The 16,016-nt window shown below is 48.4% G+C and overlaps 6 protein-coding genes across 6 annotated transcripts; 4 read left to right on the forward strand and 2 right to left on the reverse strand.

The window, feature by feature from the left end:
- The first annotated feature begins 5,173 nt into the window (after nt 1–5,173).
- LOC142045049 (histone H1.01-like) lies at nt 5,174–6,115 on the forward strand. The gene has a single exon (XM_075058172.1). It carries the CDS (start codon nt 5,224–5,226, stop codon nt 5,887–5,889), a length of 666 nt encoding a protein of 221 aa, XP_074914273.1. The 5' UTR covers nt 5,174–5,223; the 3' UTR covers nt 5,890–6,115.
- A 1,178-nt stretch (nt 6,116–7,293) lies between these two features.
- LOC142045051 (histone H2B 1/2/3/4/6) lies at nt 7,294–7,873 on the reverse strand. Its single transcript, XM_075058175.1, has one exon. It carries the CDS (start codon nt 7,839–7,841, stop codon nt 7,461–7,463), a length of 381 nt encoding a protein of 126 aa, XP_074914276.1. The 5' UTR covers nt 7,842–7,873; the 3' UTR covers nt 7,294–7,460.
- LOC142045050 (histone H2A.J) lies at nt 7,870–8,896 on the forward strand. Its single transcript, XM_075058174.1, has one exon. The coding sequence runs from the start codon at nt 8,169–8,171 to the stop codon at nt 8,556–8,558; it is 390 nt and encodes a 129-aa protein (XP_074914275.1). The 5' UTR covers nt 7,870–8,168; the 3' UTR covers nt 8,559–8,896.
- Nucleotides 8,897–14,138: 5,242 nt separating this feature from the next.
- LOC142045053 (histone H4) lies at nt 14,139–14,526 on the forward strand. Its single transcript, XM_075058177.1, has one exon. The coding sequence runs from the start codon at nt 14,155–14,157 to the stop codon at nt 14,464–14,466; it is 312 nt and encodes a 103-aa protein (XP_074914278.1). The 5' UTR covers nt 14,139–14,154; the 3' UTR covers nt 14,467–14,526.
- A 145-nt stretch (nt 14,527–14,671) lies between these two features.
- On the forward strand, nt 14,672–15,538 carry LOC142045052 (histone H2B 7). Its single transcript, XM_075058176.1, has one exon. It carries the CDS (start codon nt 15,009–15,011, stop codon nt 15,387–15,389), a length of 381 nt encoding a protein of 126 aa, XP_074914277.1. The 5' UTR covers nt 14,672–15,008; the 3' UTR covers nt 15,390–15,538.
- Nucleotides 15,539–15,591: 53 nt separating this feature from the next.
- On the reverse strand, nt 15,592–15,979 carry LOC142045054 (histone H4). The gene has a single exon (XM_075058178.1). The coding sequence runs from the start codon at nt 15,961–15,963 to the stop codon at nt 15,652–15,654; it is 312 nt and encodes a 103-aa protein (XP_074914279.1). The 5' UTR covers nt 15,964–15,979; the 3' UTR covers nt 15,592–15,651.
- Between the last annotated feature and the right edge of the window lie 37 nt (nt 15,980–16,016).

The following is a 16,016-nucleotide window of genomic DNA, read 5'->3' on the forward strand; positions in this document are numbered from 1 at the left end:
TCCAAAGGCTTTCTTTCAGAAGCTGGAAGGAATATTTTGATGCTTTAAGCTGTCATTTTCTGGACAGACAAGGAGATTTTGAGGCTGATTCATTAAAATGCACAGCCCTTCTTTTTTTCTGGTTGGCAAATACTTAGCAGGTATGTCAGGCAGGAGAGTCACCTCTCCCTACCTTTTAATCAACATGAATGTAGATATATTATTTTTTAGCGTGTCAGTTTTGCTGAGACTCCGACTAGCCTTAACAAGACCTACAGTCATGGACAACATGATCACTGAGCCAAGTCAGGGTGGCCTAAACTGGTCTTGACGATCCTTGAAACTAAGGGCTGTGTGAGAGTTAATGTTTTTTGAAGCTAGCTTTATTTAACTACCAAAATTTAAAAAACAGCAGGAGTGCCACTCAGGGTTAATCACATAGGTTTCACAAATTAACCTGAAGAGGTAGTATTTGCAAAACAGTACTGAGGGAAATGATAGTTTCCCTCCAATTAGCACTGGTGAGACCCATCTGGAGTGCTGGGTCCAGTTCTGGGCTCCCCAGTGCAACAGAGACATGGACGTAAATGGAGTGAGACCAGCAAAGGGCCACAAAAATGATTAAGGGATTGGATCATCTCTCACATGAGGAGAGGCTGAAAGAGCTGAGACTGTTCAGCCAGAAGAAAAAAAGGCTCAGAGGAGCCTTATCTATGTGTTCAGATGCCTGATGGGGGGAATAAAGGAGACAGAACCAGAGTCTTCCCAGTACTACCCAGGATAGGAGGCAATGGGCACAAATTGAAACACAGGAAATTCTGCTTAAACATAAGGAAGAATTTTTTGGAACAGGCTGCCCAGAGAAGGTGTAGTGTCTCCGTGCTCTAGCTGACCCTTCTTTGAGCTTGGGGGTAGGACCTACTGCATTAGGTGTTAGTTAGATACTTTTTTTTTTTTTTTTTTTTTTTTTTTAGGAGATCTGGTTGAAATACTTGTCAGTATATTTTTGTTAGCTTAGTTGAAGTATGTATCTAAAAGGATACAGGCTTCTTTACTACTGACTGCCCTTTGACTTCTTAACTCTTCCCTACTATATAAACTTTATAATTGCTGAATTAGCTGTCAATATAGTTGCAGCATGCCACAGACTTGACTAATGTCTTTTGACCTTGGTATTATGTTTTTATTATTAATATTTAGAGTGATTACCTGAATGTCTGCAAAATCATTCTTTGTCAAGAAGATATCATGCTTCAATTAAAAGTTTGTAATTTCTCTGGGTCCTCACCAGGCTAACAATAGCAATTGTAATTAAATGAGTGTAGGCGTTCAGCTAAATTTGGCTAATCATCTTATCTGGATTGTTTCCTGCAGTCTGAATGTCTAATTTGCCTCTATTTGTCTAATGTCTATCCGTTTCTCCTCCATGTGGAGCTTCTGTCTTGATAAGAAAAAAGTCAAGTGTTTTCTCTGCTATACAGTTTTAGGAGTGAGTTCTTGTGTTATCTGTGAACTATTTTTGTTTTGAAGATCCTTGCATCGGAAAATACACTGGCAATTTGTAGGATCTTCTGTAATCTGCAGTAGCACCTATATTGCTAGGCAAGGAAGGAAGCCGGGGCATGTCGTGTGATGATGCATGGAAAGAAGGTTCTGCTTTGGGGAAGTAAGATATGCATTTTAAGGAGGGATAAGAAATTGGTTTGAAGACCTGAGTAGGAGATAAACAGAGCCTGCATTTGGACAGGGTGCTTGGAAAGGAAAACCGGGAGAACTTTCAATCTTTGCTGTTTGATTGAAATTTAATATAAAAAGAATCATAATTAGATATTTGTCTCTTCACATGGAAACTGCAAACAATTTTTATTACCAGATCACTCTCAAAATTTTTTTTCAAGTAATGTTGCTTGGCAGGAAGAAAAGTTCTCTGTCAGGTTGCAAAACTGTTCCATATTCTACCACTGATTTGCTAAGTTATGTGGTGAGATGTTTGCTTTGTCTTTTTCTCTTATCTGTAGAACACCCCGGGCAATACCAATGCTATTTGTAAGGTAGATAGTGATTGATGTCTCTCAAAACTGAGAATTGTTATTTGATCCAGTGTTGCATATAACAGCTATTTCCAGCAAAGCAAACCCGAAAATTGTTCAAAGCTTCTGACAAGTTTATTTCATCCAATTAATTAGAAACTATCATTGCTGGGGCCGGAGGGAGCAGAATAACTCTAACAAAGCCTTCCCTTTTCACACCACCTCCTAGCTCTAAAGCCTTTCTCTTTAAAAAAAGATCGCCTTTTGTAGAAACGGTTGGTAAGACCAGGAAAATTGTCACTGCTCAGAAGTAGGCCAGGAATAATTCTCTGTGCAGAACAGAGCCAGTGTGATGGTTGAGGAATAGATACAATAAAGGATGCTGACACAAAATGCCGGAGGCCGGCTGCCAAGTCTTCCAGTGTCTCAGGCTACCAGGGAAAAGCAAAGAGCTTCAGAAGTGCGGCTCAGAATAGGGAGCAGGGAACTGTTTAAAAGACACGCAGATTTACACGGACGCATCCAGAACTAAACGTGGGAGAAGTCCTAAATCCTGCTCTTCGAAATCCTCAGATAACAACCTTCTTCATCTGCTTTCCTTGTAAAAACAGAGACCATCTTGTCCCTTTAAAACTTGTCACAGCGCAGGGACAGCAACCCCTGCGTGCTGTGGATGGAGGTCAAGCGACTGCCGCTGCGCAGGGAGCGAGCTCGGGGGCTCCTCGCCCCTCTCCTCCTGCCTCCCGTCTGTATCTCAGATCTGCAGCGGTTTAGGGGGGCCGGGAAGGAAATCTCTCCTCCTCCGGTGGACTGACAACAGGTTTACAAAGAGCAAACTTGAAGGGAAACTTGCCCAGATGCGTGGGCGAGAGGGGTGGTGCTGGTGAAGAGGATCCCCCCCCGGGCCTACAACTGCACTCCTGCACCAGTGCGTACTGTCCACTCCCAGTTGCTCCCAGTTGCTCCCAGCTTCCTGACCAGTTTCGAGTGTAATAAGCCAGAGTCGTAGAGCTCTAACACCAAATCGTCAAAGCTACAGAGATCAAGGCACATTAAACTTATTTCAGTCCTTATTCCCAGAAGAACGTGCATTACAGAGAGCTGACAACCCTTCCCGGCTCTGTCTTTTGTATCACTTACGGTCTGATCCTGCTTTATGCCCATCTCTGTTCACCAAACCTGGAAAAGAAGCATAATGCCCTTATCTTGCCGCAAGGAACTAGCTTTTTACCTGTCAGGAACATATTCCTCCTATTCATTTGGGTTACCAGCCTGAGCGGTGAAACTCTATGGCTAAGGTGGATTTGGTCTAGTTGCTTATGTGGGACCGATGTCACGTTCACGAGAAGCGTGGCAGATTCCACAGCCCACTTCAGTATGCCTTTCATCCTGGTTTTTACTGTGGGGTACTGAAAAGCGCAATTTTTCCCTTTCTCTGCTTTTCCTTTCCTCTCCTTCAGAGTATTTGTTAGCTGGCCTGCACGCAGACACAATAAAATAAAAATAGAACTAAAAGAGAATATGAAAAATTGACAGTTCATTGTTTTCACTTCTGTTATTCTAATGTATTTCATGTATCCTTTCCGTTTTAATCTATCTCATTTCACCTAAAACTACTTACTATTAAGTATAACTTAATTGTGTCTTCACCATTTAATGTATGAAAATAAATGCCAGGGCCTTTTGCAACATACTACTTGTCTTCTAGAATCTGAAATTCATGTGTGCTAGAAGACATGCTTCTTTGTTGACACAGTCCACTGACGTTTTGCATGACAAGTTTTTACAAAGTACAATGGGGCAAAATATTAGGTTTGGGCTTAATTTGTTCTTTTCAATCAAGGAAAAAAAATATCTGGCTGCTTTTTAATTAGAAGCCAGTCCAGGCTTTTGTCTTCTGATTTAATCAAAAATTATCCCAAACTATTCCTAGCAGTCCTTAAAAAAATTAATTCATTTCTGTTGTCACTTTGTGAGGCTTAATGATTAAGTGGGATCATAATAATTAAAGCTGATTCTGATTTATGAGGATTGTCTGCAAATTATTTCAATAAATATCTGAGGGTTTGGATGAAAACCTAAATTGGCGAGCGTTTTCCTTTAAAGAAGAGAATGGCAGGTTTTATGAAACCTATGGGGGGGGGGGGGAAGACAAAAAACCCCAACAACTTGTGTCCAAATATTTATAGGTAAAATTGAAGCTGAAGCATTCTGTTCACGCAGGCCAAATTTCCACATTATTTAATTTATTTGAGAGAATCGAGGCTTCAGCAGGCACCGTTAATGTTTAGGTAGCATACGATACATATTAGTGTATCTATACGTGATTGACATTTTTACCCTGTAAGTCTGCTTCTGACTTCTGTATGTCTTAAAGAATAATAGTATACACTACTGTAACCGAGAAAGCGTTAATCTAGCAGTTTATCCGGAATTTATATGCATTAACTAGGCATTGACAGCTTCATTTTGTAAACAGAGACTATTTGTAAAAATATCAAAATCTTGCTGTTCACTTAGAGAACTCCGCAAAAAATGCAGAGCCCTGACAAGTTCCAGACACTTTTCAACAGTATATATATTCCTCTGAAGGTCTCTTATTTTCCCGAAACTCGAAATTCTGTAGAAATACTGTATCCTTAATAGTTAAAGATATGGTTAAGGGAGCCGATTCTTTATCCATATTCAAAGCTCAGCCATGAAATTGTGTTACTTCCTTCTCTTTGAAATCAATTTACGACAAAAATACCGAAGCTGCCCCCTCGGTTTCTATCCCAATCTGGAGAAAAGCCCCTAAAGAATAAGCCTGCGTTACGGGGGAGACTTTTTATCTACGGGTTTTATTTTAATTTAGAAGGAAAAACAAAAGTTTGCCGTTGCCGGGGTCTCCCTGCCTTCACAACGCGGCGTTAAACACATCTTTTCTCTCTCATCTGGGGTCCCAACAGCAAGAAACTCCCCCGAATGAAAGTCCACCGTCTTCTCTTCGCTCCCCGAAGAAGCTGGGGCGATTTCGTGGCACGCATTTTACAAAAAATATGAATTTATAACTCCGAAGAAACACAGACTCGGAGGACGAAAAGCTCTTCCTGGCTAACAGTTAGGCGGGCTCTGCAAAGCACCAATCACAGATCACCGCTTCGCTATAAATTCAGGCATCGGGGTTACTGTAGCCCAATTACTTTCTTTTGATTAGGAAGGAGCCTCTGCAGCGATGTCGGAGACCGCTCCCGCCGCCGCGCCCGCCGTCGCGGCCCCCGCCGCCAAGGCCGCCGCCAAGAAGCCCAAGAAGGCGGCGGGCGGCTCCAAAGCCCGCAAGCCGGCGGGCCCCAGCGTCACCGAGCTGATCACCAAGGCCGTGTCCGCCTCCAAGGAGCGCAAGGGGCTCTCGCTCGCCGCGCTCAAGAAGGCGCTGGCCGCCGGTGGTTACGACGTGGAGAAGAACAACAGCCGCATCAAGCTGGGGCTCAAGAGCCTGGTCAGCAAGGGCACCCTGGTGCAGACCAAGGGCACCGGCGCCTCCGGCTCCTTCCGTCTGAGCAAGAAGCCCGGCGAAGTGAAGGAAAAGGCCCCCAAGAAGCGGGCAGCCGCCGCCAAGCCCAAGAAGCCGGCAGCCAAGAAGCCCGCCGGCGCCGCCAAGAAGCCCAAGAAGGCGGCGGCGGTGAAGAAGAGCCCCAAGAAAGCCAAGAAGCCGGCGGCCGCCGCGGCCAAGAAAGCGGCCAAGAGCCCCAAGAAGGCGACCAAGGCTGCCAAGCCCAAAAAAGCGGCGGCAGCGGCGAAGAGCCCGGCCAAGGCGAAGGCGGTGAAGCCCAAGGCAGCCAAGCCCAAGGCGGCCAAGCCCAAAGCGGCCAAGGCGAAGAAGGCGGCGCCCAAGAAGTGAAGTGTTCAAGTGGAAATACTTAAACCCAACGGCTCTTTTAAGAGCCACCCACTACTGTCCCAAAAAGGGCTGACACACTCCGTCATCGAGCTCCGTGCCTGCAGCAGAGCTACCCACACGCCACTATCTGCGTGGGACGTTCGTCTGTGGAGTGGATGGGACGCTAAACTTCCGGCCGTGATTACGCTAAGACTTGGAAAAATAAAGTTTACATTCCCTGCGATAACGCTTTCTGAAGGCTGACTTTTTTTGAGCAGCGCAAGAGGGTGTATGTGTTAAAGGGACCGCTTAGGGCGGGTATCGCTCCGGGGCGCGGAGGTTTCTTTCGGTGCTTTAACCGCCGCGGTCCCTAACAGCCCGGGCGCGATCGCCACACCTCTTAGTGACCGTAGCCGGGAGCTGTCAGCACGGCTTCTCCGCTCCCTCGGCAGTGACCTTTCCGTTTGGCAGCGCTGTCGTGGGCAGGTCTTTAATCTCGGCGTGACTTTACCGACCTGCTTTTTTTGAGGAGGAGACTGCCGGGGCGGGAGGCGGGTAGAGCTCCCAGCGGTCCTCTTCCGCACCCTGCCGGCCAGGTAGCGGTGCAGCCGGAGCGGCGGGAGCTCTGCCGGGCGGTTGGCCGGAGCCGCTGCGGACACAGCGCTTTGCGCCGGGGGCTCCTGCGGCCGGTTGAAGCGCAGGGAGCGAGAGCGGCGCGGAGCTCCCCACGGCACCGGTGGCTCCGGGAAGCTCACCCGGGGCCGGTTGTGATTGGCTGATGGGAGAAGCCGCAGCCGCTTATTGGGCGAGTGGAAAATTTCGAAAAGCCCGCGCTGCTGCCGGCGGACCGAGCGCTGCCCGCGCCGGCTCCGCGTTTACCGGTGATGCCGGCTCCACGCGTCCCCGGACAGCTCGTCCTCCCAAAGCGTCTACCCCGTCTCAGAGGTGGCCTCGCTTCTCCTGGTCTTCTCGTTCTTGCCTTCCAATCTACCAGGCTGCTTCCTGTCTTCTCATACAGAAGGGAAATTTTTTAAGCTCAGACTATCCCTGGACAGCTATGCAAAAAAGGGGAATGGGGTCTTTTATTTTTCCCTCATCTTCATTTTTCGGGGCGTGTCTTAACGTAGCTACTGGAAGCTATGTGACTTTATTTGTGATGGAACGTGTAGTATAATGTACCGCACCTCACATCTCTGCTGAGAAAAGCCGAACAATATTGCTGACATTTATTGAAAAATATTTGTGACGGAACATGTAGTATAATGCACTGTCTCACATCTCTGCTGAAAAAAAGCTGAAAAATACTGCTTACATTTATTGGGAGAGTATTTGAATATTAAGTCATTAAGTAATAGTTAACACATTTGAATTCACTTGAAGCTGTAAAAAATTCATCAAGGATTTCAGAAACAGTTAATTGCTTGCAAGCTGTTATAAATGTGATTTAACAGACTTTTAATTCTATTTAGCGTTTCTTAAGTGCAATTTCACACATAAGACGCAAGATATTACTGTGTTAAAGCTCTTTCAAGGAGTATGTGGGTGGCTCTTAAAAGAGCCTTTGGGTTAGAACTGCGGATCCGGGAGAGGCTCTACTTGGAGCTGGTGTACTTGGTGACAGCCTTGGTGCCCTCGGAGACGGCGTGCTTGGCCAGCTCGCCGGGCAGCAGGAGCCGCACGGCCGTCTGGATCTCCCGCGAGGTGATGGTGGAGCGCTTGTTGTAGTGCGCCAGGCGCGAGGCCTCGCCGGCGATGCGCTCGAAGATGTCGTTGACGAAGGAGTTCATGATGCCCATGGCCTTGGAGGAGATGCCCGTGTCGGGGTGCACCTGCTTCAGCACCTTGTACACGTAGATCGAGTAGCTCTCCTTGCGGCTCTTCTTGCGCTTCTTGTCGCCCTTCTTCTGCGTCTTGGTGACGGCTTTCTTGGAGCCCTTCTTGGGCGCGGGGGCGGACTTAGCCGGCTCGGGCATAACGACTACACTTACCCCTCTTTCACAACGAAACCAGCAGCTAAAATGGCCGCAGCGCCCTCTATTTATAGGGCTGTTATGCAAATACCAGACCTCTAACCCGTACAATTCGATTGGACTTTCCCTCACGGGGGTGTATCTTTGTCGCTGATTGGTTACTATAGGATCCGTCTTCTCATTGGTTGCATAAGTGACGACTGTTTCCAGCCAATCACCAAGCGTTAATCCCGCCCAGGGAAGGGATAAAAGGGAGCAGACGTTGCGTCAGGATGATCGCCCCGTTGTTGTCGACCAGGGCGCGGTTGTAGTTTTCCACGCGCCTAAAGCATGTCCGGCCGCGGGAAGCAGGGAGGCAAAGTCCGAGCTAAAGCCAAGTCGCGCTCGTCGCGGGCCGGGCTGCAGTTCCCCGTCGGCCGAGTGCACCGGCTCCTTCGGAAAGGCAACTACGCGGAGCGGGTGGGGGCTGGAGCGCCCGTCTACATGGCGGCCGTGCTGGAGTACCTGACGGCCGAGATCCTGGAGCTGGCGGGCAACGCGGCCCGCGACAACAAGAAGACGCGCATCATCCCCCGGCACCTGCAGCTGGCCATCCGCAACGACGAGGAGCTCAACAAGCTGCTGGGCAAGGTGACCATCGCGCAGGGCGGGGTGCTGCCCAACATCCAGGCTGTGCTGCTGCCCAAGAAGACTGAGAGCCATAAGGCTAAAAGCAAATAAGTTCAGTGAGCAGAGCTGCTCAGGCTTTTCACAATATAACATTATAACCCAAAGGCTCTTTTCAGAGCCACCCACGCAGTCAGAAAAGAGTTGTGTTGCTTTCTTTACAAAAGTGTTTGGGTGCTAAGAGTTAATATGCTGATTTTGTTACAAAGCTAAAACCGTGTTCTGTGGCAATTTCTTAAAACTTCCGGCTCTTACAGGAGAAGGGTGATAGATTTTTCTAGCTCCTCATCCTTTTTAAATGAAAGAACACTAATTGCATTTGTAGTGATTTATTGATTCTCTTGTGTTTTTCTTGTAACAGGATTGGTAAAATGTTCACACTTATTGTTGAATCTGCTCATCTTTTATGACTCTACAGACTACTTATGGTATGAAATGGGGGGGGGGGTGTGTGGCTAGAAGGCTGAGGGGGAAGTGGAAAAATCTTTGCAGCATGAAATTAAATGGGAGAGCATCCCAAACCCATATAACTACATCTAAGAATGAAGAAAGTCTTCCTTTATAGGCCTTTGTTCTTTAAAAGGTGTAAAGCTTCCCTATGACTTAATTTAATTCAGAAATACCATGAGAAATGCTTTAGGGGAATTGTCTCATTTTGGTCTAGATCCTTAACTAGTCAGACCTGCACTGTAAAGCAACAGTCTTTCCATTCAGAAGAAATTCCATGCAGTGCTGGTGTATTCCTGTTTGAAGTATAATTTTCAAACTTGCCCCTCTTAAATTTCCTCACCGTGCATAGCTATTCCTCTTGTTACGTCAGTGAACAGTGAGCAATATTTGAGTTAATCTACATTGTTGGCACAAGTATCACCCAAGAGCACAATGTTAAAGCTCTTTAGATTCACAGTTATAAATTATGAGAGTCTGGCTGGCTGATTCCTCTTGCTCAGAGGTTCCCAGAAGCTGCACCTGCTGGCCAGCAGCACCCTGCATTGAGGCCAAAGCTCCCACCTGTGCAGCACCTCTGCCCTCCTCATGCCCTGGGGAGAAGGAGGAATGCTCTGGTCTTAGAGGAAGGAAATTATCACCTATGGCAAGATACTACCCCCTGCGCCTTTCCTCCCCACCCCGCAAGCAGAGAGGCTTTTAAGTAGGACTGTATCATAACCCAAGTGGGACATCAGGGATTGTTTGTGGAGAGAAACATAGAGGAGGAGAGCTGTCTGGAGCACCAGACTCTTCTGGGATGGTAACGGTATCTGTGCCTAAGGGTTTTGTTTGTGAGTGGATACATTTAGACCTCTAATGTTTTCATTACGCTGTTTTATGGATCAGTAGCTGCAGATACGCATCTCCAGCAATTACACCTCTCTTGAAGAACTGCAGTGATATAAAAACTGTGTTTAACATCACAAGTCTTCTATAGTTTCCAGAGCAGTTCCCTGCATATATGTGTTTCAGAAGATTGCAATCATGGAACATTTTGGCTTGGAAGAGACCATCAAAGATCATCATGTCCAACCCCCTGCCCTGGGCAGGGACACCTTCCACTAGGCCAGGTTGCTCAAAGCCCCATCCAGCCTGAACGCTTCCAGAGATGGGGCAGCCACAATTTTTCTGGGCAACCTGGTCCGGTGTCCCACCACCCTCATTGCAAAAAACGTCTTCCTTATGTCCCATCTAAATCTACCCTCTTCCAGTTTAAAACAGTTGCCCCTTGTCCTGTCACTACAGGCCTTACAAAAAGTCTCTCTCTGTCTTTCTCTTTTGAAAGGCTGCAGTAAGGCCTCCCCAGAGCTTGCTTTTCCCCAGGCTGAACAACCCCAACTCTCTCAGCCTTTCTTCACGGGAGAGGTGTTCCAGCCCTCTGACCATTTTTGTGGCCCTCCTCTGGACCTGCCTGAGCAGGTCCATGTCCTCCTTGTGCTGGGGACCCCAGAGCTGGATGCGTTACTCCAGGTGGGGTCTCATGAGAGCAGAGTAGAAGGGGAGAATCCCCTCCCTCGACCTGCTGGTCATGCAGCTTTTTATACAGCACAGGATATGGGGGGCTTTGCGGGCCACAAGCGCACATCTCTGGGTCAAAGCACGGGAATACCAGAGAAAGCCCATGGGGGTGAGGGTATCTGTCTCCAGGAGTGGGATTTCTCTGTGAGCAAACTCCTGTATGTGGAAATCAGTTGGTACCACAGGAGAGGGCCTCAGCCTTCTCTGAGTGTGGAGGTAAGTCCAGCACATTTCTCCAAATTCTTCTTGTCATCTGACCAGAAATTCATTATTTTCTTTAGAACTTCATTCCAAACACCTCTTCACTCACTACTCTGCTCACCTCAGTAACTGGATTTTCACCCTCTCTGACACTTAGATCCACTTCTTCGCATTCCCTACTTTTGTTCTTAGCCACTGGTGGTTTCACCAGCTGCGAACCCTGTGCTGCCATCACACTGATGAGGCCTCAAATGGAAATGGAAATCTCCTGCAAGTCAGATGGATTACATGATAAGAGTGCTGGCAAATCTACTGGTATTAAAGACTCGTGGTTTTCAAGCAAATTCTGATGGATGAAGGAATGTAGCAAAGCAAGTTTAAATAAATGAGCTTTCTTTCAGTTGCCTATGCAACAAACAGTAGTAAAGAAGAAATCCATATGGTGCCTCAGCTGTATCACTGGGTTGCAATACACCTTCACATTCTAAAGAACTTGTAATGCAAAAATACCTCCAATCAAGCTCCCTCAAATGTTACAGATCACAGTTATATATAGGGATAACTCAATGATGTCAGTCCATATATCAAAAGTCTTAGAATTTCATAGCTAAAAAGTAAGATGAAAGGCTTTTCTATCCTTTTCCACCTTTACTTTGTTTGCAATGTTAGGAATAATGTACTCTATTAAAAAAGATCTTACATGACTTTATTTTGCATAATATTATTACTATTATTACAGGTGTAGCAAATACAGATATGGATTTCAATTGCCATATAAGCTCTCAAGAAAATTAGAAGCTACTTTGCTGTTGGATATAATACACTGATGTGATGATTTTTTTACTAATTTTGTACTTTCTTGTGCAGTCATGGTGAGATGTTGCCTTACTGCAACAAGCAAATGCAACTTCCTCATTATAGTTTAATGAGGAACTAGGGTGACTGTCCTAATTAAAGCACACTTGAAAAGCTACAGATTTTTTTTTTTTTAAATGGAGCAGAGGCTTGCATAGGTTTCCTTTCTAATTTAGCTCCTAGCAATATGTGTCCAAATTCATGAGGAAAATGTAGTACGTATAACCTGGGGATTGGATCCTAAATGATCCAAATAATAATTGGTCTCTAATCAACAGTAAAAGCAACTTCATTAGGGATTATACTCAGCAGCAAAATTTTCTTTCCGCTCTACTTATTTTTGTCTAAGAAAACCCTCTGGTCCATGACAATACTGACTATGTCAGTAAAAGAAACACTTAGGAAACACGCCTGTGGTCACTTGCAGCAACCAAGAGGCAAGGCAGCCTCCCAGAAAGCAGGATTTTAAATTACATCAAATGTGCTCCAGACTTTGGGGAAAGGGGTTTGCAGCTAAGTAATCTGTAATCTACTGGTCTCAGGCTCTGCATCACTCATTTCTGCTAGGACACTTTGGAAGATTATTTTCCAAATCTTCCAGTGTTTATACTGCTAGAGGGAAAAGTTATACTAGGATGCTCACCCTGCACTTAGGAAGAGTTATGAAGAAATTATGATTTTGACAAACTGAAAGATTTTGTGTAATTCATTTAGGCTTCCTTTTGTATTCAGAAGGTTGTTTATAACTGCCTCAGGAAACATATCTAGACACAGATCTTCAGGTATAAAGAACAAAGCAAACTTTGTGGAGCCAAATGGTAATGTTAGGCACCAGCCTGGCAGATCCACTAGCAAAAAACCGCTTTCAGTTACTCTATAAACAGTTTTAGTTCATTCTGTTCAGTCAAAAAGAGAATACAATCTAAATTATAGCTGGTTTTGCCTGTCCATGTTGTATATAGTTGAGTGGCAATTCCTTAACTTATTTAAGATAACAGTTTGAATGAAAATGGAATTCACAGTGATAATTATAAACATAACAAAGACTTGTACTTTTTTGAACACCTTTAACTTAATACATGAATATCGCAATCACATTTTTCCCTTGAATTTAGGGAATATATTCTGCCAAGAAATATTTCAGAGATGTTGCCTAAATTCTGTGAATGATGTTCCAGAACGACACTACATAAACAACTGTAGAAATTTTAAAGTGCATCAATAATTTTTAAAAGTTAGACCTGTTTGAAGTGCACAAAATCCTAATGATATAACAATTGGCAAGTACCATAGCTGTATCAATTCTCTTCTGTGTAAGTAACATTTTAAATCTTAACACATTTAATTTAAAAATATAGTCCCATTAACTATTTCAGTAGTTCTTTGTTCACTTTACAAATACAGTCCAACATACTGTAAGCAGCACGCGTGTGAAGTTTGTTACCAAAAGCGTGACACACACAGCAAAATTTCTGCATTGCTCATTTGAAGAATTTTTTTTCGTTTATTTATAATTTCTGAGATGTCATACAGACATGGTTGGTAATGTCTGTCATGCTTTCTTTCGCTTGTTGCATCCAGCTGCTCGTTAAGGAGCGCTGCTCCATTGCAGGGGCCGGCAGCGAGCCCGGCGCTGCGGGGCTGGGGCTGCCCGAAGAGGGGAAAGGCGGACGGTTCCTTCTGCGCTCCCAAGCAGCCGCTCCGAGTTCCTTTCACAGGAGCTTCGGGTCTAGGAGTTTTCCCACCGGAGCCCCTGTCTGCCGATTTTCCCGGCCGCTTAGGGCCTCGCTCCCTGCTCCCTCTCGCACCGACCCGCAGGCCGCTCCGTGCGGACGCGAAAGCGCTGAACGCTCGGGGCGCAGCCCGCAGGGCTGCATGGAGGAGGGAGCAGCTCTCGGGGCCGCAGTGTCCGGGTACGCAAAGAAAACACGGAGCCGCCACGACCGAGGAAAACAAAGAGAGCGCGGCCCGGCAGACGTCCCCCCGGGGCTCCCACCGAACGAGGAGGGGAGCAGCGGCGGGGCGGGGCGGCAGCGCCGAGCGCGGCCCCAGATTGGTGGGATTTTGCCGCAGACCCGCGGGCAGCGGGGAGGAACCGGGCCGGGGCCGGGGCCGGCACCCCCGCTCCTGCCACGGGCGGGGGCCCAGAGCGGCCTCGGAACCGTCACCGTCACCCGCCCAGGGCCGGGCCGGGGAAGAAGCAAACAGGCGCGCAGGCGGGCGGCGGGCAGGGGCAGCGCGCAGGGCGGCCCGAGTGCGGGGAGCGCGGGGCGGCAGCCCGGCCCGAGTGCGGGGAGCGCGGGGCGGCAGCCCGGCCCCGCTCGCCGCCCGCAGAGCCGGCGGACGCGTGGCGGGGGCCGGCGCCGGGGAAAGCGCCTCGGCCGCCGCCTCGCGGGAAGCCGGCGCCGAGGCGCGCGGGGGCCTCCCGGGGGCGGCGAGCGGGGGAAAGGGCGGAGACTGCGGCCGAGCCCCCGCCTCCCCGCCGCCCGCCTGCCGCCGCAGTCCTCAACCAGGTCGGCTCCCGGGGAATATACCGCGGCTCCGCGGTGCCGGCGGCGGGCAGTGCGAGGCTGCGGGGAGTGCCGCCATGTCCGGCAGAGGCAAGGGCGGGAAGGGGCTCGGCAAGGGGGGCGCCAAGCGGCACCGCAAGGTGCTGCGCGACAACATCCAGGGCATCACCAAGCCGGCCATCCGGCGCCTGGCTCGGCGCGGCGGCGTGAAGCGCATCTCGGGGCTCATCTACGAGGAGACGCGCGGCGTGCTGAAGGTCTTCCTGGAGAACGTGATCCGCGACGCCGTCACCTACACCGAGCACGCCAAGAGGAAGACGGTCACGGCCATGGACGTGGTCTACGCCCTCAAGCGCCAGGGACGCACCCTCTACGGCTTCGGCGGCTGAACGCGCATCTCGGACCTTAACGCTGTCAAAACACCAAGGCTCTTTTCAGAGCCACCCACACGTTTCACAACGAGAGCTGTTTATTACTTAAGTTGAGCTTCAAAAGTGTTAAAGTATTTTGAATTCTTTGATAATTGTTAGAGCTCTTACAAAGTATTATCCTTCCCTAAAGGTTCTAAAAAAAAAAGTCCCGAGTATGCAAAATACCCAGTGCACAGAGATCAGAGGTTTTAAATAATGTCGTTAGTGACTGTAAACTTAGTGCAGCTTTTATGAAATATTTAGATTTATTTTTTCTCACTAGTGGAGGCAGTACCGCCATTACCGTAACTGCAAATCACAGCAATTGTGTACATACAGCGCCCAAGCTGTGACGGTTGCAGGGCGGAAGTGCCTGTAATTACGTTAGTATTTTTTACTCCAATAGGAATGGAACAATTACAATCCTCTAATTTGCATAACACCCTTATAAATAGGGGGGGCAGGCGCCATTTTCGGTGTTGTTGAGGTACAGTGAAGACCTTGGAAAGAAACTTTTAAGGATGCCTGAGCCGGCGAAATCCGCTCCAGCACCGAAAAAAGGCTCCAAGAAAGCCGTCACGAAGACACAGAAGAAGGGCGACAAGAAGCGAAAGAGAACAAGAAAGGAGAGCTACTCGATCTACGTGTACAAGGTGCTGAAGCAGGTGCACCCCGACACGGGCATCTCCTCCAAAGCCATGAGCATCATGAACTCCTTCGTCAACGACATCTTCGAGCGCATCGCCGGCGAGGCCTCGCGCCTGGCGCACTACAACAAGCGCTCCACCATCACCTCGCGGGAGATCCAGACGGCCGTGCGGCTCCTGCTGCCCGGCGAGCTGGCCAAGCACGCCGTCTCCGAGGGCACCAAGGCTGTCACCAAGTACACCAGCTCCAAGTAAAACGGTTTTGAACTATAAACCAAACGGCTCTTTTAAGAGCCCCCACGCTTTCCTAAAAAGAGCTGTAACCACAACTAAAGTTTTGCTCCCGGATTTGTGAATTAAATCATATAATAGTGTATGTTGTATTTACTTGGGAGTAGTAAGAATTCATTTTCGCAAAAATGTTCTTGTAGTAATAAACAGCTCTCGTTGTGAAACGTGTGGGTGGCTCTGAAAAGAGCCTTGGTGTTTTGACAGCGTTAAGGTCCGAGATGCGCGTTCAGCCGCCGAAGCCGTAGAGGGTGCGTCCCTGGCGCTTGAGGGCGTAGACCACGTCCATGGCCGTGACCGTCTTCCTCTTGGCGTGCTCGGTGTAGGTGACGGCGTCGCGGATCACGTTCTCCAGGAAGACCTTCAGCACGCCGCGCGTCTCCTCGTAGATGAGCCCCGAGATGCGCTTCACGCCGCCGCGCCGAGCCAGGCGCCGGATGGCCGGCTTGGTGATGCCCTGGATGTTGTCGCGCAGCACCTTGCGGTGCCGCTTGGCGCCCCCCTTGCCGAGCCCCTTCCCGCCCTTGCCTCTGCCGGACATGGCGGCACTCCCCGCAGCCTCGCACTGCCCGCCGCCGGCGCCGCGGAGCCGCG

Source organism: Buteo buteo, chromosome 26 (assembly GCF_964188355.1).
Source record: "Buteo buteo chromosome 26, bButBut1.hap1.1, whole genome shotgun sequence".
Taxonomy (NCBI): domain Eukaryota; kingdom Metazoa; phylum Chordata; class Aves; order Accipitriformes; family Accipitridae; genus Buteo; species Buteo buteo.

Coding starts and splice junctions, on each gene's coding strand:
- LOC142045053 (XM_075058177.1), top strand. CDS start 14,155: ATGTCCGGCAGAGGCAAGGGCGGGAAGGGGCTCGGCAAGGGGGGCGCC.
- LOC142045054 (XM_075058178.1), bottom strand. CDS start 15,963: ATGTCCGGCAGAGGCAAGGGCGGGAAGGGGCTCGGCAAGGGGGGCGCC.
- LOC142045050 (XM_075058174.1), top strand. CDS start 8,169: ATGTCCGGCCGCGGGAAGCAGGGAGGCAAAGTCCGAGCTAAAGCCAAG.
- LOC142045052 (XM_075058176.1), top strand. CDS start 15,009: ATGCCTGAGCCGGCGAAATCCGCTCCAGCACCGAAAAAAGGCTCCAAG.
- LOC142045051 (XM_075058175.1), bottom strand. CDS start 7,841: ATGCCCGAGCCGGCTAAGTCCGCCCCCGCGCCCAAGAAGGGCTCCAAG.
- LOC142045049 (XM_075058172.1), top strand. CDS start 5,224: ATGTCGGAGACCGCTCCCGCCGCCGCGCCCGCCGTCGCGGCCCCCGCC.